Source organism: Bos taurus, chromosome 7 (assembly GCF_002263795.3).
Source record: "Bos taurus isolate L1 Dominette 01449 registration number 42190680 breed Hereford chromosome 7, ARS-UCD2.0, whole genome shotgun sequence".
NCBI classification, from domain to species: domain Eukaryota; kingdom Metazoa; phylum Chordata; class Mammalia; order Artiodactyla; family Bovidae; genus Bos; species Bos taurus.
The window spans coordinates 11,061,663-11,082,148 of record NC_037334.1 but is presented as its reverse complement, the minus strand read 5'-3'; the positions used below and the strand labels follow the sequence as shown (position 1 = coordinate 11,082,148).

At 45.3% G+C, this 20,486-nt stretch overlaps 1 protein-coding gene and 1 pseudogene across 4 annotated transcripts in view; one reads left to right on the top strand and one right to left on the bottom strand.

Moving 5' to 3' along the window:
- ZNF333 (zinc finger protein 333) overlaps window positions 1-10,998 on the top strand; it is a 30,638-nt gene extending 19,640 nt beyond the window's left edge. For all 4 annotated transcript variants that reach the window (XM_005208602.5, XM_059888535.1, XM_010806678.4 and 1 more), the window contains 5 exons: window positions 2,988-3,076; window positions 3,825-3,951; window positions 4,373-4,468; window positions 5,167-5,243; window positions 6,393-10,998. In XM_005208602.5, the coding sequence (XP_005208659.1) occupies window positions 2,988-3,076; window positions 3,825-3,951; window positions 4,373-4,468; window positions 5,167-5,243; window positions 6,393-7,511 (1,508 nt within the window). In that variant the 3' untranslated portion in view covers window positions 7,512-10,998. The remainder of the gene's footprint in view (window positions 1-2,987; window positions 3,077-3,824; window positions 3,952-4,372; window positions 4,469-5,166; window positions 5,244-6,392) is intronic.
- LOC101907410 (large ribosomal subunit protein uL15-like) lies at window positions 1,781-2,976 on the bottom strand (annotated as a pseudogene).
- Window positions 10,999-20,486: the final 9,488 nt, after the last annotated feature.

The following is a 20,486-nucleotide window of genomic DNA, read 5'->3' as shown; positions in this document are numbered from 1 at the left end:
ACCCACCTGCCAATGCAGGAGAAGCATGCTGGCATCCCTATGGGACACCAGCAAGTGATGGGGCAGGAACTTGAACAGGAGTGGAGTAGGAGGCTGGGAGTTAGGTGCCGAAGCCTGGCAAAGTGGAAGTGTTTAGTTACTCATTCAGGTCCGACTCTTTGTGACCCCAGGGACTGTAGCCTGCCAGGCTCTGTACATGGGATTTTTCAGGCAAGAATACTAGAGTGGGTTGCCATTTTCTTCTCCAGGGAGATCTTCCTGACTCAGGTCTCCCCCATTGCAGGCATATTCTTTACCAATTGAGCCACCAGGGAAGCCCTCCGAAGCCCGGGGTGGTGGGTTTTAAGATAGAGGGATTGGATGACTGAACATTTCTACTAGATCCTCCCTGTAGATGGAGGTCACAGGGGACCCTAGTGAGGTGCTGGTTGTTGAATGGTAGTGTTTTGGAACTGAATACAAGGTGAGGGAATGAGTACAAAGATTGCCCATGATGGGGAACAAAGAGATAAAACAGTAGCCAGAGGGAAAGGTGGAGTATTAGAGCTGTATTGTGGGCCCCCCTCCCACCAGACTATATTGAAGTTCTAACCCTTGTTACCTGTGAACGTGACCTTGTTTGGAAATAGGGTCTTTGCAGATGACATCAGGTTAAGATGAGGTCGTGACCCTAATCCCATATGAATTGTGCCATTTTAAGAAGGGGAAGATGCCTTGTGAAAACAGAGACACGTGGGGGAGAAGGTCACATGATAACAGAGGCAGTGATTTGAGGGACACAGTTATAAGCCCAGGATTGACCTTCACTACCAGAAGCCAAAGTTTTTCCAGTGGTCATGTATGGATGTGAGAGTTGGACCATAAAGAAAGTTGAGTGCCAAAGAATTGATGCTTTTGAATTGTGGTGCTGGAGGAGACTCTTGAGAGTCCCTTCAACTGCACGGAGATCAAACCAGTCAACCCTAAAGGAAATCAGTCCTGAATATTCACTGGAAGGACTGATGCTGAAGCTGTTGCTCCAATACTTTGGCCACCTGATGCAAAGAGCTGACTCACTGGAAAAGACCCTGATGCCGGGAACGATTGAGAGCAGGAGGAGAAGGGGATGACAGAAGATGAGATGGTTGGATGGCATCACCAACTCAATGGACATGAGTCTGAGCAAACTCCGGGAGGTAGTGAAGGACAGGGGAACTTGGTATGCTGCAGTCCATGGGGTTGCAAAGAGTCAGATACGACTTAAGGATAACGACAACAACCTTAAGCCAAGAAAAGGCAAGGAATGACTCAGCCGGAGTTTCAGAGGGAGTTTGGCCCTGCTGACGGCTCGATCCTGGACTTCTGGCTGCCAGAACCCTGAGAGAATACAATTCTGTTGTTCTAAGCCACCCAGTTGTGGTATTATTATTATTTTTTTAATAGCTGCCCTGGGAAACTGATAACATGGGATCAGGATTGGACATGGTTCAGATTTAATGACTGAGGGAAAAGTCCCACTGAGAGAGGAGGTGGGGGTATAGGGAGATGGGATGGCGGGCATCACTTCTCCTCTGTGGCAGGCCAGAGTGAGGAGCCTGGTGTGGGGGAGGAATGTTATCGATCTGAAGACAGGAAGGGAAGGACACTTCCTTCTCAGGCAGGCTCCCAGGGAAGTGGTGGTTTCTCTGTGCTCGGCTTGTGGTAAGTCCTGGGCGGTACCAACCCTGCAGAGTCAGGACAGAGGAAGGGGCCCTGCAGTCAGGGAGGAACGGCTGACCCAGGGCTGAGTCAAGGGGGAGAAAGGAGCGCTTTAGAAACTTCAGAGTCTGTTGGTGAATCGAGACTGTGGCTTCAGAAATTTGGAATGGAGGAAATGTGTGTGTGTTTCTTTTCTTTTTTTTAAAGTACTCGTTAACGTTAAAAACGTTTTAGTTTTTATTGGGGTATAGACAGTTAATGATGTTGTGATAGTTTCAGGTGAACAGTGAAGCTGAGTCATATACATATAGGACTCAGCCATACGTATACATGTATCTATTCTCCCCCAAACTCCCCTCCCATCTGGGCTGCCACATAACATTGAACAGAGTTCCATGCGGGAGCATTTGATGACATTTAATGAATTTCCCACCATGTGGCTTCAAGCTGGTGTGGTGGTGTTCAGTTGCTAAGTCATGTCCAACCCCTTTTGACCTTATGGACTGTAGCCCGCCAGGCTCCTCTGTCCCTGGGATTTCCCAGGCAAGAATACTAAAGTGAGTTGCCATTTCCTTCTCTGCAAGCCCCTCCCACACCCATAGTCTTCTTCTCAGCTCTTCTGCTGTAGAATTTGGCCTTCATGATGACAGGCTGCTTTGGGAGTTTTTTTTCCCCCAGATCTTTCTGATCACACCACATCAGTGATAGGGACAGCTTCAGTCTTGTTCTCAACAGTACTTATCTGGATCTTCTCACCGACCAAGGTTAACAGTTTATCAAGTTTGACAGTTGGACAGAGGCTCTAGTTCCTCTTTAAGTGGTAATGCCTTGTACCGACTTTCCCAAAGTCTCCTGCATGATATTCATCCAAGTCGATCCTGTGGTGAAGCAGGCCACCAGTGTTAGCTCAGCTTCCTGGGTGTTTCCCATGATGCGGGCGTGGCTCATGTGGCCCCTAAGTTTTCGGGTCTTCCTTAGTCTGGATGGCATATTGGTGTCTGAGATGAAAGAGCTGTGTGTGTTTCTGTATATTTCTGTGTGTTTGTATGTGTGCTTGTGTATGTGTGGTGCGTCTCTGTGTATGTGTCTCTGCACGTAGTGTATGCATGTGTGTGTACTGGTGTGGGTGAGTGTGCCCACGTGCCCAAGTAGCTGTGGGTGTTTGCAAGCGTATGTGCATGCTTGTCTCAGTGTACAGTACGTGTGTGTGTTTGTCCAAGGGAGTGTGTGCACCTGTGGTCACTCACAGTCAAGGTGGGCAGCCTCAGCCCTGCTGCTGAGACCCTCATGGCTCTCCTATTCTCCTGCAGCTCTGTCCGCTCAAGGCCCTGCCTGGCTCCAGAAGGGGAGCATAGAAGAAGAAGCCATGACTCCTGGGGGACTGACCACCTATCCACAGGTAAGCAAGAAGTCCTTGCTCTTCTTGCTGCTTTGCCTCCTTGTCCCCTCCCCGTGTCTGGGAGCTTCTCAACCCCACAGGGCTGGTGTCTAGGCTTCCAGGCACTGGGCCTCTAGTGGTGGGTGAGCAGTGACTTCACTTGCTGGACCCTGGGGTTAGGGGCAAGGATTTCCAGGCTAGTTGTTGTTTTATTTTAAATCATTTATTTATTTTTGCCTGCACTGGGTCTTTGTAGCTGCGCTCAGGCTTTCTCTAGTTGCAGCGAGCAAGGGCCACTCTTCGTTGCAGTGCACGGGCTTCTCATTGCACTGGCTTCTCTTCTTGTGGCGCATGGGCTCTGGGTGCACGGGCTTCAGTAGTTGTGGCACGTGGGCTTAGTCTGTGGCATGTGGGATCTTCTCGGACCAGGAATTGACCCTGTGTCCCCTGCATTGGCAGGCAGATTTTTACCCACTATGCCACCAGGGAAGTCCTGGCTAGTTGTTAGTAGCTAAGTCATGTCATGAAGTTGAGGTCCTTGGCTGCCACACTTCGGGATGCTCTCATTTTTGGAGGGAAGAATAGATGGAGAAAAGTTCCAGTTCTGAGGCCTGAGCTGAGGGACCTTAGAACCATATCTGAACATCCTGTGTGTGGGAGTCTCCCTTCCCCAGGCCTGCAAGCCCCTCACTGTCCTCTCGAGTCCTGGGGGCGCTGGCCTCTGGCTGAACCCCTGGCCTCTGGCTGAACCCCTGGATGTACATTTTAGGAGCCAGTCACCTTCGCGGATGTGGCTGTGCTGTTCACACCGGAAGAATGGCTGTTTCTAGACTCTGCCCAGAAAAGCCTCTACAGAGACGTGATGCTGGAGAACTACAGGAACCTGGCCTCTGTGGGTAAGGCCAGCCTTGCTGCTTCATGCACACATTCTTGCAGCCACTGGGGGTTCCCAGAACTGTGCTGGTCTGGGGAATCCAGAGGTGAAGAGACATACGGGTGAAGAGATAGCACCTCATGGTGCTCATTATGGTCTTGTGGCTTCCTTATGGAAATGAAGGCCTGTCTGCTCTCCCTGGGCTCCTTAAGTGCCTCCTTGAGCCAGGCCCTGGGTTGTGGGGATTAGAGAGCCCTACTGTTCTTCGGGACCCAGTGAGGGAGCTTGCACTTTAGTTCCTTTGTGAAGGAAGCCTACATCAGAATGTAGGCGTGCCCTTTTTGCTGTTCCCATCTGCATTGACCCTGAAGACTTTAGAGTATCAGCCCCAGTTGCGTGGCAGGCACAGTCTGCTCACACCCTGTATCTTTTCCCATGAGCAGGTGATCAACTCTGTAAAACCAGGATGTCTTCCCATTTGGAGCAAAGAGAAGAGCTGTGCGTCACCGAGAGAGGGATCTTCCCAGGAGCCCACTTAGGTGAGCACCAGGCAGGCGAGGGGAGCACCTGCTCTGGTCGCTAAGATGAGTGTGTTAGATTTAGAAACACTTTCAGAATCCTTGATGGGGAAGGCTGTTGGGTTGAGCTTCCTCAGTAAATTTCACTTTCTTTCCTCTTTCCCTTGCCTTTTTACCTCTAATACTTTACTCTGGTTTCATAGAACATAGTAAATTATCCTACCTCCTATTTACATTTAGCACTTTCATGTGTATATTTCATCCAGTTCCTCCCCACTCTGTTTTTAACTAAGACTTTCTCTCAACATCAGGCTCAGTCTTCATGGAATCTTTTCTTAGAAAATTATCTACGATTTCCACTCCTTGTTCCTGTGATTACTTCTTAACTCTTCACATAGCCAAACACCTTAAAAATTGTTTTTGCTCCTTAATATTTTCCTTTTTTTAAAAAAAAATATTTTTATTTTTTGGCTACATCATGTGGCATGTGAGATCTTAGTTCCCCAACCAGAGATCAAACCTGGACCCCTTGCATTGGAAGTGTGGTGTCTTAACCACTGGACCAGGGAAGTCCTGATATGTTCCTCTTATTCAGTTTCTTCACATATTTAGGATTAATATTTTAAAAAAATGTGCATGTATCTAGCTTACTGGTCCTTTTTATCCCAGAGTTTCCTTCCCTGTGCACTTGATATTTCCTCCCCCTTAATTCATTCCAGGTCCTCACTTTCAACACCAAGACTCAATTCCTAATCAAGATATTTTGGCGGCAATTCCATCCATTGGCATGAAAAGGGTAAGGCATAAAGGGATTATTCTTGGTCCTCTACAGTAGGAAAAGCCTGGGATTGCTGGAGGCTAGAAACTCAAGAAGCTCAGAGAGAGACTCAAGGCCAGTGGTACTCACCTAGGAGAAAGCAGTTTGTTGGGAGAGAGTCTATGAATGTCATGAATTGGGGGAAAAAACTCTAAATGTAGATCAAGATGTATCTTAACAGAGTCCCCAAAGCTAGCCGTTTTTAAAACCTTTGTATGTTGTGTTGGGGTATAGCCGGTTAACAGTATTGTGTTTCAGGAGAATGTTCAGTTTCAGGTGAACAGTGAAGGGACTCAGCCATACATATGCATGTCTCCATTCTCTCCCACACTCCCCTCCCATCCAGGCTGCCACATAACATTGAGCAGAGTTTCCTGTGCTATACAGTAGGTCTGTATATCCATTTTAGATATAGCAGTGTGTACATGTCCATCATGTCCATCGCAACCCAAATTCCCTACTCCCTAACTGTCCCTTTCTGTCCCCACCCCCTGCTTCCTCCCCCTCCGCCCCCCCCACCCCCACCTCCCCCCACCCCGGGCCAGCAACCATCCAAAGTTTGTACTGTTAAGTCTGTGAGTCTGTTTCTGTTTTGCAAGTGAGGTCATTTATATCATTTCTTTTTAGATTCCATGTACAATGGACGTCATACGATAGTTCTCCTTCTCTGACCCAGATGTGACCATCTCTAGGTCCATCCGTGTTGCTGCAAATGGCATTATTTCATTCTTTTTAATGGCTGAGTAGTAGTCCATTACTTTATCTAATTTATCCATCCCTCTGTCGATGTACATTTAGGTTGCTTCCATGTCTTGGCTGTTGTAAACAGTGCAAAGTTTACCATTTTTGTAAATCTGACATAGATGTAGAACATTCAAGACTTAATTTAGCCTTTAACAATTAAAAAAAAAATCTTCTTCTAAGAAGTCCCATGAAGGTAATGAAAATGATGGCTCTTTGTGGCAGAGTATCCTCTTGAAGGAACTCAGGGTAGCAATGGCAGAGATACACTAGGTCGGTAAAAGTTTGAGCTATAGGACTGCCTCTCTCCTACACACAGTTTGCTTGTGGGAGAATACCTGTGACTGCAGTAAAGCCTCTGGTCTTCCCATTTTCCTCAATTGACAGGAGCCACCTCAGGTCGGAGAAAACCTCTATAAATACGATGAGCTTGGGAAGCCCTTTGACAGCATCAAACCGCTTTTTCAGTACCCGGGATTTCCTACTGAAGGAAACCCCTTTGAAGGCCGAGAGAGCCGAAAATCCTTCCTCCGGACCACCCGCCTCATCGTGCCCGAGAAAGTCCCCAGCGGGGATAAAACCTACACGTGCGACAAATGTGCAAGATCCTTCAGGTACAGCTCCGAGCTCATCCGTCACGAGAAGACGCACACCGCGGAGAAGTGCTTCGAGTGTCAGGAGTGCCGGCAGGCCTTCAAGTACTTCTCCAACTTGCGGCGCCACCTGAAGACCCACGGCGGCGAGAAGCCCTTCGAGTGCAGCCAGTGCGGGAAGACCTTCACGAGGAACTTCAACCTGATCCTGCACCAGAGGAACCACATGGGTGAGAAGCCCTACTCATGCAAGGACTGTGGGAAGGCTTTCACCCAGCCATCCTCCCTGAGGAGCCACATGAGGACCCACACCGGAGAGAAGCCCTTCGAATGCGGCCACTGTGGGAAGACCTTCCGGGAGCATTCGTCGCTGAAGACGCACGTGCGCACCCACACCAGAGAGAAGCCCTACCAGTGCAACCACTGCGGGAAGCCCTTCCGCACGAGCACCAACCTGAACGTGCACAAGAGGATCCACACTGGTGAGAAGCTGTACGAGTGCGCCACCTGCGGGCAGGTCCTGAGTCGGCTCTCCACCCTCAAGAGTCACATGCGGATCCACACCGGAGAGAAGCCCTACCCGTGCCCAGAGTGCGGACGAGCCTTCGGGGAGCCCTCATCCCTCAGGAAACACGCGAGGACCCACACCGGCAAGAAGCCCTACGTCTGTCCGCAGTGCGGGCGAGCCTTCGGCCAGTCCTCGCACCTCATCGTCCATGTGAGAACCCACACCACGGGGAGACCCTACGAATGCACTCAGTGTGACAAAGCCTTCCGACACAGCTCTTCACTCAGCGTGCACAAGAGGATTCACGCCAGGGGAGAAAACGTCAGGACTGACAACCTTCCTTTATCTGTGTCTCTTCCCATGGAAGGGCCCCTTGCTGATGAACTTCCTGTTTCTACAGACTAAACATCTGGGGCCGTAATCATCTCCCATAGTACTCCTTTAGTGACATCCTATATGGTGGCTCAGTGGTGAAGAATCGCCTGCCAATGTAGGAGAGGAGGGGTGTATCCCTGGGTTGGGAAGATCCCCTGGAGAAGGAAATGGCAACCCACTTCAGTATTCTTGCCTGGGAAATCCCATGGATCCTGGTAGGCTGCAGTCCCTGGGGTCACAAAGACTCAGACACCACTGAGCATGTGTACACACACACATAACACACCACAAGCAGAGTGTGTGATCTTTATGTTGTTGAATGTTAAGTATTTGTGGAGATTTGCTTTTAGGGCTAGGGCTTCCCTGATGGCTCAGGCGGTAAAGTGTCTGCCTGCAATGCGGGAGACCTGGGTTTGATCCCTGGGTTGGGAAGATCCCCTGGAGAACGAAAAAGCAACCCACTCCAGTACTCTTGCCTGGAAAATGGCATGTCTCGGTAGTTGCCTGCCAAAACTGCCCCTTCTTACTTGCAAAAGCACCTAGGTTTTATTTGTTCAGTTTGAGACTATGCAATGTATATATATATATTTTGTGGCTTAAAGCAAGAGAATTTTATTCTCTCACACTTGTGGAGGGCACAAGTTGAATCAAGGTGTCTGCAGGGCCACGTCCCCTCTAAAGTCTCTAGGAGAGGAGGCTTCTTTGCCTCTTGCCACTTTTGGTGGCCGCAGGTGTGCCTTGCCTTGTAGCAGCGTCGTCCCCGTCGCTGCCTCCATCTTCATACGGCCTTCTCCTCTGTGTGTCAGTGTCCTCTCCTGTGTCTCCTAAGTGTCTCTTATAAGGACACATCATCGGATTTAGGGTCTACCCAGATACCCAGGATGGCCTCATCTCAAGATCTTTAATTTAATGACATCTACAAAGACTCTTTTCCAACTGAGTTCACCACCAGAGTTTCTGGGTGGGCATGTCTTTTGGTGATGGTGGTGGTCGGGGCCACATTCAAACCACTACACCATCAGGGAATGTGCATGACTAAAATACTTCCACCTCCCTGTGCTTCTTGCTGGCAGGGGAGGCCACTTCTCCAGTCCTGGCCAGCAGGAGACATCATTGAGTGTGAGTCCTGGGGAAGATGTCACAAAGGAATGGTTTCATTTAGCCAGATCCCCCTCCTCCTTTCCTGGTGGCTCGGACGGTGAAAAATCTGCCCACAATGCGGGAGACCCAGCTTCAATCCCTGGGTCAGGAAGATCCCCTGGAGAAGGGTGGCTACCTACTCCAGTATTCTTGCCTGGAGAATTCCATGAACAGAGGAGTCTGGCGGACTACAGTCCATGGGGTCACAAAGAGTCTTCAGACACGACTGAGCGACTAACGCTTTCACTTTCTCTCCTTCTTGCCTTTTGTACAAGCGGGCACCATATCTGGTGCTAGAGGAGGCATCCTGTGACCACGAGGGCGAAAGCCACAGTCTAGAGTGTGGGGGACTTCCCTAGTGGTCCAGTGGTTAGGACTTTGAGCTTCCAATACAGGGCTGAGGGTTTGACCCTGGTCAGGGAACTAAGATCCCACAACTGTATGGTGCTGCCAAATTAAACATATAAAAATAATAGATTAAAAAATAATAGATTGTGGCCAGAGCTACAACCATCCTGGTTCCCCGGTTGGTACCCTCGTGAGGGTGTACCAGCCCTGGGTTGTTTGTTTCTGGACATCTTGTTTACACGAAAAAGATGCACTTCTTACTGGTACATGACATTGTCTTTTTTGGGGGGAGGGGAATCTGGGGGAGGGCAGGGATGGGTTTATTGTGGCTGAATGCAGTCTCTAACTGATGCACTTAATATATGATTCATTTTTAGAAATGCTTCTTGAACAGTGGAAGTCAATGTATTGTATCCTACAGATGTCCACTAGATGGAGCATGCTCTTTGTGTATAAAAGTCTTTTACACATTTTAAAATACTGGTTTCTGTCTTAGCTCAGGCTGCTATAACAAAAATACTGGGTGGCTTACAAACAACAGAAATTTATTTCTCACAGTTCCTAGAGATAGGAAGTCCAAGATCACGGCTGGCAGATTTGATGTCTGGGGAGGCCCCACTTCCTGGTTCATAAATGGCCATCTTCCTGCCATGTCTCACATGGCAGGAGAGCAAGAGAGCTCCCTGGGGTCTCTTTTGTAAGGGCACTGATCCCATTCATGAGGGCTCCATCCCTATGACCTAATCACCTCCCAAGGGCCTCACCTCCTAACACCATCCCCTTGGGAGTTAGGCTTCAGCATGTCAACTCCTGGGAGCACCAACATTTAGTCCTTAGCAGTTTCCAGTCTGTCATTTACTGAGAAGGTTAAACTCTCCCACCATACATATGAATTGCTGAGTGAGTCTTTTAATTCTGTTCATTTTAAATTTCATATATTTTGAAGCAATGGAATTAAAAGATTTTTGACATCTTGTAAGCTTTCAGTTAATTGTTCCTTTTATTCTTATAGTGGCCATCTTTCTCCCTAGCAATGAATATTTAGCCATTCGTCATCATAATAGCAAATGATTATTTGTGCTTACTATTGCTAGATAGTATTATAGCTACTACCCTAAACTTTGTATCTTTTAAGTTATTTAGTCCTTACAATGACACTTTGAGGAAGGTACTGTTATTATACCCAATTCACAGATGAGGAAACTGAGGCCTGATGAGTTAACTGAGGTCCTGCAGGTGGTAAGTGACAGTTTGGCTGTCTCTACAGAACTTCACTGCAGGGAGCTGTTCTCCATTTTCCCCTGTACTCAAAGTTCTGTTTTTGTGTTTCAAAGTTTTTTTTTTTTTTCCCCCACACTGAAAGGCTTTGTGGGATCTCAGTTCCCTGACAAAGGATTGAACCCACACCCTTGGCAGTGAAAGTGCAGAGTCCTAACCACTGGACTGCCAGGGAATTCCCTTAAAGTTCTTTAATTGAGACATAACTTATGTAAAAGTCCATAAGTCTCAGTGTTCACCTCAGTGAATTTTATATCTATATCTATACCACTCTAGAGAAGGGAGTGGCTACCCACTGCAGTATTCTTGCCTGGAGAAGTCCATGGACAGAGAGCCTGGTAGCCTACAGTTCATAGGGTCACAAAGTTGGACACGATTGAGTGACACTTTCATACCACCCACATCAAAAAGAAAATATTCTATCTTTCCAGAAAGTCCTCTTGGGCCCAGCCCAGGTCGATAAGCCCCATCTCCAGAGTTAACCAGTATTCTGACTTCTAGCACCATAGATTTGTTTTTCTTGTTCAGAAAAATAGAACCACACAGTACGCCTTCTTGTGTCTGATGTTTTCACTTAATATAGTGCCTATGAACTTTCTTTGTCACATTATCAGTAGAGCTCTTTTAAAATTGCTGTGTAATATTCCATTGTCTGAATACACTACAGTTAAAAAATTTCACTCTGTTCATGGACATCTGGGTTCTTTCCCAATGCTGTTATGAATAAAGCTGCTATGAGTATTCTTGTGTACATCTTATTGTGAACATATCTTCTTATTTCTCTTGGGTATAAAACCTAGACGTGGAATTTCTGGGTCATTGCATAGGCATATTTTTAGCTTCAGTAGATATTGCTAAACAGTTTTCCAGAGTGGTTGAAACAGTTCGTACTTCCATCAACAATTGGGAATCCCTGGTGACTCAGTGGTTAAATGGTAAAGGAGCAAACCACCTTCAATGGGAAAGAGAAAGAAAGAAAGAAAAAGAAAGAAAGAAAGTGAAGTCGCTCAGTCATGTCTGACTCTTTGCAACCCCGTGGACTGTAGCCTACCAGGCTTCTCCGTCCATGGGATTCTCCAGGCAAGAACACTGGAGTGGGTTGCCATTTCCTTCTCCAGGGGATCTTCCCCACCCAGAGATCAAACCCGGGTCTCCCGCATTGGAGGCAGACGCTTTAACCTCTGAGCCACCAGGAGGAGATGGCAGTTCAGTTCCTGGGCTGGGAAGATCCCCTGGTGAAGGGAATGGCAACTCACTCCAGTATTCTTGCCTGGGAGATCCCATAGACAGAGGAGTCTGGCAGGGTACAGTCCGTGGGGTTGAGAAAGTGTTGGATATGACTCAGCAAGTAACCAACCACCACATCAGTAAAGTTTCATTTGCTTCATATCCTGGACAGCACATGCTACTGTCAATTTGCTTATAGCTGTATTAGTGGGTGAGTAATTTCTTATGTTTTGTCTTGCTTTATTTTGTGTGTGTGAATAGCGATGTTGTAGATTGCTACATGGTAATTTCATCCATTCTCTTATGCACACCTCTCTTCAGTGTGACTTTGATGCTCCTTGTGTCAAGAGGTGGAGTTTATTTCTCTACCCTTTGAAGATGAACTTGATCACATGACTTTCTTTGGTCAGTGAAACGTTATCAAACATGATAGAAATAGAAACTAGAAAAACACATTGGGGGACTTCCCTGGTGGTCCAATGGTTGAGAATCCACCTGCCAGTGTAGGGGACACTGGTTTGATCCCTGGTCCAGAAAGATCCCACAGGCCATGGGGCAACTCTGTGAGCTACAACTATTGAGTCTGTGCTCTAGAGCCTGGGAGCTGCAGTTAACTGAAAACTGCCCATCCTATAGAGCCTGTGCTCTGCAACAAAGAGAACCCACTGCAATGAGAAGCCTGTGCACCGCACTAGAGAGGAGCCTCTGCTTACTGCAATGAGAGTAAGCAACGAAGACCCAGTGCAGCCAAATGTAAATGATTAAAAAAAGAAGAAAAACACATTAGCCTTTGCCATCTTTTAGCTCAAGATTAGATTCTTGGCAGCATGATGAAGCCTGGGCCAGCCTCCTCTAGGAGTAGACTCCACATAGAGAGAGAGGATTTGCTGATGGTCAGCAACAATCCTCAGACAGGTGAGTGAGGCCTTCTTAGACCATCTGACTCCAGACAAGCCATCAGGTGACTTAAGTCTCATGAATGACCCTGGGTATCAGAACTGCCCAGCTGAGTTCATCTCAAATGCTGACTCAAAGAATTGTGAGCATATAAGCTGGTTAGGCAGCAATACATAACTGACGCAGACGTTTGTATCAGAAATAGGATGTGGCTGAAACAAAAGCTTAAAGTGTGGCATTGACTTTAGAACTTTGCAGCAAGTAAGCAGATGAGAAGGGTGAGGAAACTTAATGGCTATAAATATGGTGAGAAAACTGCCGCTAGAGGTTAGGAAAAGGTTTTGTGGTTATGTGGTAGGGAAACCACTGGTGGTAATGTTGTCTGTAGTAACTTAGAAGATAGAACATGTCCTAGTGATTCTGTGGATCTGGCTGAGGAGGGACACTTTCTCCCCATCTCTGGCCCTCTCCATAATCTTCCTTATGAGTGCCTGGTGGTGCAAGAAGAATCTTGAGTGGGTTAGAACTTGCCTTGTGTGTGAAGCTTCCAGAGTCTCTATCAGACACATGTCTGGCATTTAGCACTTGATTACAAATTCTAGCACGCATCTTACTCTCTTGTCTTCATCCTGTGCTATGGGTGAGCCAGTGGTCATATCCATATCTCTGTCCATATCTCATCCCCTAGATTTCAGGTTAGTTGGTTACACTTTCTGGGTTCAAGAAAGTTATGTGAGTTTTTTTTTTTTTTTTTGTGTGTGTGTTTCTTTTTATATTTTATTTACACTTAATTTTATATTGGGGTATAGAAAATGAACAATATTGTGATAGTTTCAGGTGAACAGGGAAGGGACTCAGCCATATGTATACGTGTATCCATTCTCCCTCTAACTCTCCTCCCATCCAGGCTGCCACATAACATTGAGCAGAGTTCCCTGTGCTATACAGTAGGTCCTTGGTTATCCACCTCATTTTTAATTTATTCTAATAAAATTTTTATTTAGTTTTGGCTGAGGCAGTTCTTTGTTGCTGCATGTGGGCTTTCTCTAATTGCGATGAGCAGGGGCACGGGCGTCGCATTGTGGTGGCTTCTCTTGTTGCAGAGCACTGGCTTTAGAGCGCAGGCTCAGTAGTTGTGGCTCATGGTCTTAGTTGCCCCGTGACGTGTGGACTCTTCCTGGACCAGGGATTGAACCCATGTTCCCTATGTTGGCAGGCAGATTCTTAACCCATGGACCACCAGGGAAGTCCTATCCATTTAAAATATAGCAATGTGTACATGTCCGTCCTAAACTCCCTAACAATCCCTTCCCTCCAAGAAATTTATGTTTCTGCCAATTATTCAGGCTTTTCTTGTTGCTGTGGTAGCAGCAAAGTGTACCAGTTTTCTCTATCCACGATGGAAGCCAGAAACGAGGTTCTTTACTTCCTAAATCACACTGCTTTTGGGAATTGTTTACTGGACTTTATCTTCCTCTTTTCTGTAAGGTCCCTGAGATTAGAGATCACGTGGAGCCTGTTCAGTATCACTTCCTTTAAGTCTAGCACCGTGCCTGACAGAAAATAAACTTTAAACATACTCATTAAGTCTACATGCATTCACATGGACAAATGCTCCTAAATGGAGGATGTATGTGCAATGCTGTGACTCCTTGGAAGAGGGCAAGTAGAGACTGTGTTTCTCCTACATCAGCTTGCTGCTTGACAACTGTACCTAGTAACTGGAGAGATGCAAATGATGCTGTCATGACCACCCCAATGTTGGTAGCTTAACAAAGAAGCCCCCCCTTTTTTGGCATTTGGGTGCCTGTTTGATTTCTATGTAGGAATAGACTTGCCTAGGGAGTTTCCTAATTTAGGGTGAATGCCAACTAGACTTTTGTACTTCATCCTAGAGCATTCTGGTGCTTGTGCTGACTCCAACTGACTGTCCCACTGCTTCCCATAGATTCTGGGCTTTCAAACATCTGTCCCCTAAGATTCTTTTATAGATCTCTACTGCTCTCAGAAAGAGGTTCACATTTCCTAGCCTAGCCCTGAAGAATCGTAGTTCCATGATCCCAGTTACTTATCTGGAAAACAATCCACCCCTGAGATGCTCCATCCTGTTATCCCTCAGCCTGCAGTGCCTACTGCCTATCCACCCCTCAGGCCTCATTTACAAATAATGCCGTAAAGCTCACATGTGATGACCATTCCTGTGCATTGCCAGGCACCAAGCTAGGTTTTCTATCCCAGCCGTTTTCATTTTCATTTTTTTGTTTTTCTTTGCATCTACTCCAGTTATGTTAGTTAGACAAGAGAGCAATTTAGTAGAAAGAGCACAAGCTTTGCCATTAAACAGAATCTGATGCTTGGCCCTGCCAGTCACTAGTTTTGTGATATCAGACCTGTCTCCTCATTGAATGACCAGTAGATTGATGCCAGTTTCAGAGTTGAGGGAATCCTTTAGTGAGATATTCACAAAACTTTCTTTTGCGGGTGAGCTGGAGGCAGTTGCATCCTTAGCTCCCTTATTAGTAGGAAACTTGAACCACCACCAAGTAGGCAGGCTGTACTTTTGCTGGTAATACCAGGAATAAAAAAAGCAGAACTGTGGGTCTCATAATAAACCATGAGGAAGAAAGCATGTATGCTAGATATTTCCTGTCAGTTCATCTACGGACACATACATGTAAATTCTCATGTGATTTATTTTAATAAGAAGTATTTTTATCACTTAAAATCAAAAGCAGAAATTTCTCCACAGCTGAGCTTGAGAGCTCGTGCACCGTGCTGCTGCTGCTAAGTCACGTCAGTCGTGTCCGACTCTGTGCGACTCCATAGACGGCAGCCCACCAGGCTCCCCCGTCCCTGGAATTCTCCAGGCAAGAACACTGGAGTGGGTTGCCATTTCCTTCTCCAATTCATGCACCCTAAGGAGTGGCTATTTACCATTTCTCCCAGGAAGCTTGGGCCTCCCTGCTAGATCAGCTGGTAAAGAATCCGTAGGATTATAATCACATGTATGGTCCATTTCAAACTACTTGGGAATGTTTAAGAACAGGAAAAAGTAATCAATGGTGAGAGTGAAACAATTTACCTCAGATTGGGACTTGAAACTGTGTGTTGGGACTCAAACCCAGCCAAAATGCTGTTTGGGACTCTTACCCACGTGGCTGGGATTCAAACCCAGCTAAAACCCATGGTCTTCCAACTGAGATCACAGACCTAGTTTAAGTTCAGGCTCTTTTTTTTTTTTTCCAATTTTGATTTTTATTTCTTTTAAAAAAAATATTTATTTATTTTAATTAGAGGCTAATTACTTTACAATATTGTAGTGGTTTTTGTCATACATTGATATGAATCTGCCATGGGTGTACATGTGTTCCCCACCCTGAATCCCCCTTCCATCTCCCTCCCCATCCCATCCCTCAGGGTCATCCCAGTGCACCAGCCCTGAGCACCCTGTCTCACGCATCGAACCTGGACTGGTGATTTGTTTCACATATGGTAATATTCATGTCTCAGTGCTATTCTCTCAAATCATCCCACCCTTGCCTGCTCCCACAGAGTCCGAAAGTCTGTTCTTTACATCTGTGTCTCTTTTGCTGTCTTGCATATAGGGTCATCATTACCATCTTTCTAAATTCCATATATATGCGTTAATATATTTGCCACTTCATGGCAAATAGATGGGGAAACAGTGGAAACAGTGGCTGACTTTATTTTTTTTTTTTTGGGCTCCAAGATCACTGCAGATGGTGACTGCAGCCATGAAATTAAAAGACGTTTACTCCTTGGAAGGAAAGTTATGACCAACCTAGATAGCATATTGAAAAGCAGAGACATTACTTTGTCAACAAAAGTCCATCTAGTCAAGGCTATGGTTTTTCCAGTGGTCATGTACGGATGTGAGAGTTGGACTATAAAGAAAGCTGAGCGCTGAAGAATTGATGCTTTTGAACTGTGGTGTTGGAGAAGACTCTTGAGAGTCCCTGGGACTGCAAGGAGATCCAACCAGTCCATCCTAAAGGAGATCAGTCCTGGGTGTTCATTGGAAGGACTGATGTTGAAGCTGAAACTCCAATATTTTGGCCACCTGATGCAAAGAGCTGACTCATTTGAAAAGACCCTGATGCTGGGGAAGATTGAGGGCAAGGGGAGAAAGTGATGACAGAGGATGAGATGGTTGGATGGCATCACCGACTCAATGGACATGGGTTTGGGTAGACTCTGGTAGTTGGTGATGGACAGGGAGGCCTGGTGTGCTGCGGTTCATGGGGTTACAAAGAGTTGGATACAACTGAGCGACTGAACTGAACTGAACTGACTGACATGTAGGCTTTGGTTAGAAAGGATTTTTTTTTGTTGTTGTTGTTGTTCAATGCAAAGCATATTTCTATCATTGAGTTATGAACTCCAAAAATAGAGGCTTGTCATGGAAGTGCAGACAGATACCTCACTGCAGCTGAGGTCCTGGGCACCACTATGTTCATCAGTTAAAAAAAATTAAAAAAATCAGATTCACTTTGCTGTATACCGAAACGAACATAACATTGTAAGTCAACTATTGTTGTTGTTTATTCACTTAGTCATGTCTGACTACTTCATGACCCCTTGCACTGTAGCCCACCTGGCTCTTTCTATTCATGGGATTTCCCAGGCAAGAATACTGGCTGCTGCTGCTGCTGCTGCTAAGTTGCTTCAGTCATGTCCAACTCTATGCGACCCCATAGACAGCAGCCCACCAGGCTCCTCTGTCCTTGGGATTTTCCAGGCAAGAATACTGGAGTGGGTTGCCATTTCCTTCTCCAATGCATGCATGCATGCTAAGTTGCTTCAGTCATGTCTGACTCTGTGCGACCCTATGGACAGCAGCCCACCAGGCTCCTCTGTCCATGGGATTCTCTAGGAAAGAATACTGGAGTGAGTTGCTATTTCCTTCTCAAGGGGATCTTCCTGACACAGGGATCAAACCCACATCTCCTACACTGACAAGTGGGGTTCTTTTTTTTTAACCTCTGAGCCACCAGGGAAACACAATCAACTATAACCCCAAAAAAATTATAAAAGATAAAAACCAAACTTAACAAATGTACCCAAGGGGAAACATGGGGAGAAGTAATAAATTAGGAGATTTGGATTGACATATACACTACTATACATAAAATAGATAGCTAATAAGGACATAGTGTTTAGCACAGGAATTCTACTCAATATTCTGTAGTAACCTATATGGGAGAATAATCTGAAAAAGAATGAATATATATCTATATTTATACACATAACTGAATAACTGATTCACTTTGCCTTACACCTGAAACTAACACAGCATTATAAATCTATTCAATCCATAAGTCTATATAATTTTTAATTCATAAAAATGTAAAACATTTAATACAATTTTAAAGGTTACAGTCCATTTACAGTTATTACAGAATATTAGCTATATTACCTATTTGTACAATACATAGAAAGGATCATTTCTTAGATGGAGTTGGAGGCTCCTTGAGACAGGAACAGTGTAAGATAAAACCTGGCCTTCCAACATTCAGGTGTCAGAGGAGCACTGTCTAGTGTGGAGGGGAAGATAAGGCTGAGAAGATAATGTCAAGCCTCATCAAGGAGAATTCTCTTATGGGGTGTATTAGTTTTTAATGGCTTTATCACAAATTACCCCCCAAACTTACCAGCTTAAGACAACACAAATTTATTATATGACTTTCTCTGTGTCAGGGATCTGGTAAGCTGGCTTAGCTGGGTTGGAAAAAAAGGTGGAAACAGTGACAGATTTTATTTTCTTGGGCTCCAAAGTCACTGTGAATGGTGACTGCAACCATGAAATTAAAAGACGTTGCTCGTTGGAGGAAAAGCTATGACAAAACTAGACAGTGTATTAAAAAGCAGAGACATTACTTTGCCAACAAAGGTCTGTATAGTTAAAGCTATCATTTTTCCAGTAGTCATGTCCAGATGTGAGAGTTGGACCATAAAGAAAGCTGAGTGCCAAAGAATTGATACTTTTGAATTGTGGTGCTGGAGAAGACTCTTGAGAGTCCCTTGGACTGCAAGGAGAGCAAGCCAGTCAATCCTAAAGGAGGTCAACCCTGAATAGTCATTGGAAGGACTGAAGCTGAAGCTCCAGTATTTTGGCCACCTGATGTAAAGAGCTGACTCACTGGAAAAGGCTGTGATGCTGGGAAAGACTGAAGGCAGGAGAAGAAGGGGGCGACAGAGAATAAGATGGTTAGATAACACCACCAACTCAATGGACATGAGTTTGAGCAGACTCTGGGAGATAGTGAAGGAAGGGAAGCCAGGCATGCTGCAGTCCATGGGGTTGCAAAGAGCAGAATGTGACTTAGTGAATGAACAACAAATATGTGTGTGTGTGTGTGTGTATAAAACATTTATATTATATATATAATATCCATATTTTAGAAAACTTACAAATTTTTGCTTAGTTAAAAAATATGACATTTTGGCTTCACGCTTTGACTAAATATGAATAGAATGCTAGTTTTCTAACTTATATTCATCCAAAACTTTGCATAGTTCCATTTGTTCTGGCATCTAGTATTACTGCTAAAAATCTAGAAAGCTTATTATTTTAGTGATTTTTTAAAAATAAATTTGATGAGGCTTGCAATTTCTGATCCACTTCTGAGAATATAAAGAGAAGCTAGGCTGTAAAAAAAAAACCCCAGGATACTAACATGTGAAACAGTATTATTGACTAAAGTACAAATTTTGATCAAATTTCACAGTATTTTTTGCTAGTGTTGCATCCATTATTTGTTTTCATACCTTATTCAAGATTTTCATATTGTATTGTGTTGCACTGAGTAACTTCAGTTCAGTTCAGTTTAGTTCAGTCGCTCAGTTGTGTCCGACTCTTTGTGACCCCATGAATTGCAGCATGCCTGGCCTCCCTGACCATCACCAACTCCCAGAGTTTACCCAAACTCATGTCCAACAATTGGTGATGCCATCCAGCCATCTCATCCTCTGTCGTCCCCTTCTCCTCCTGCCCCCAATCCCTCCCAGTATCAGAGTCTTTTCCAATGAGTCAACTATGCCCATGAGGTGGCCAAAGTATTGGAGTTTCAGCTTCAGCATCATTCCTTCCAATGAACACCTAGGACTGATCTCCTTTAGGATGAACTGGTTGGCTCTGCTTGCAGTCCAAGGGACTCTCAAGAGTCTTCTCCAACACCACAGTTCAAAAGCATTAATTCTTCAGCGCTCAGCTTTCTTTATAGTCCCACTCTCACATCCATACATAACCACAGGTAAAACCATAGCCCTGACTAGATGGACCTTTGTTGGCAAAGTAATGTCTCAGCTTTTCAATATGCTATCTAGGTTGGTTATAACTTTCCTTCCAAGGAGTAAGCGTCTTTTAATTTCATGGCTGCAATTACCATCTGCAATGATTTTGGAGCCCCCCAAAATAAAGTCTGACACTGTTTCCACTGTTTCCCCATCTATTTGCCATGAAGTGATGGGATCAGATGCCATGATCTTCGTTTTCTGAATGTTGAATTTAAGCCAACTTTTTAACTCTCCACTTTCACTTTCATCAAGAGGCTTTTTAGTTTCTATTCACTTTCTTCCATAAGGGTGGTATCATCTGCATATCTGAGGTTATTGATATTTCTTCTGGCAATCTTGATTCCAGCTTGTGCTTCTTCCAGCCCAGTGTTTCTCATGATGTACTCTGCATATAAGTTAAATAAGCAGGGTGACAATGTACAACCTTGACGTACTCCTTTTCCTATTTGGAACCACTCTGTCGTTCCATGTCCAGTTCTAACTGTTGCTTCCTGACCTGCATATAGGTTTCTCAAGAGGCAGGTCAGGTGGTCTGGTATTCCTATCTCTTTCAGAATTTTCCACAGGTTATTGTGATCCACACAGTCAAAGGCTTTGGCATAGTCAATAAAGCAGAAATAGATGTTTTTCTGGAACTCTCTTGCTTTTTCCATGATCCAGCGGATGTTGGCAATTTGATCTCTGGTTCCTCTGCCTTTTCTAAAAGCAGCTTGAACATCTGGAAGTACATGGTTCACGTATTGCTGAAGCCTGGCTCGGAGAATTTTGAGCATTACTTTACTAGCATGTGAGATGAGT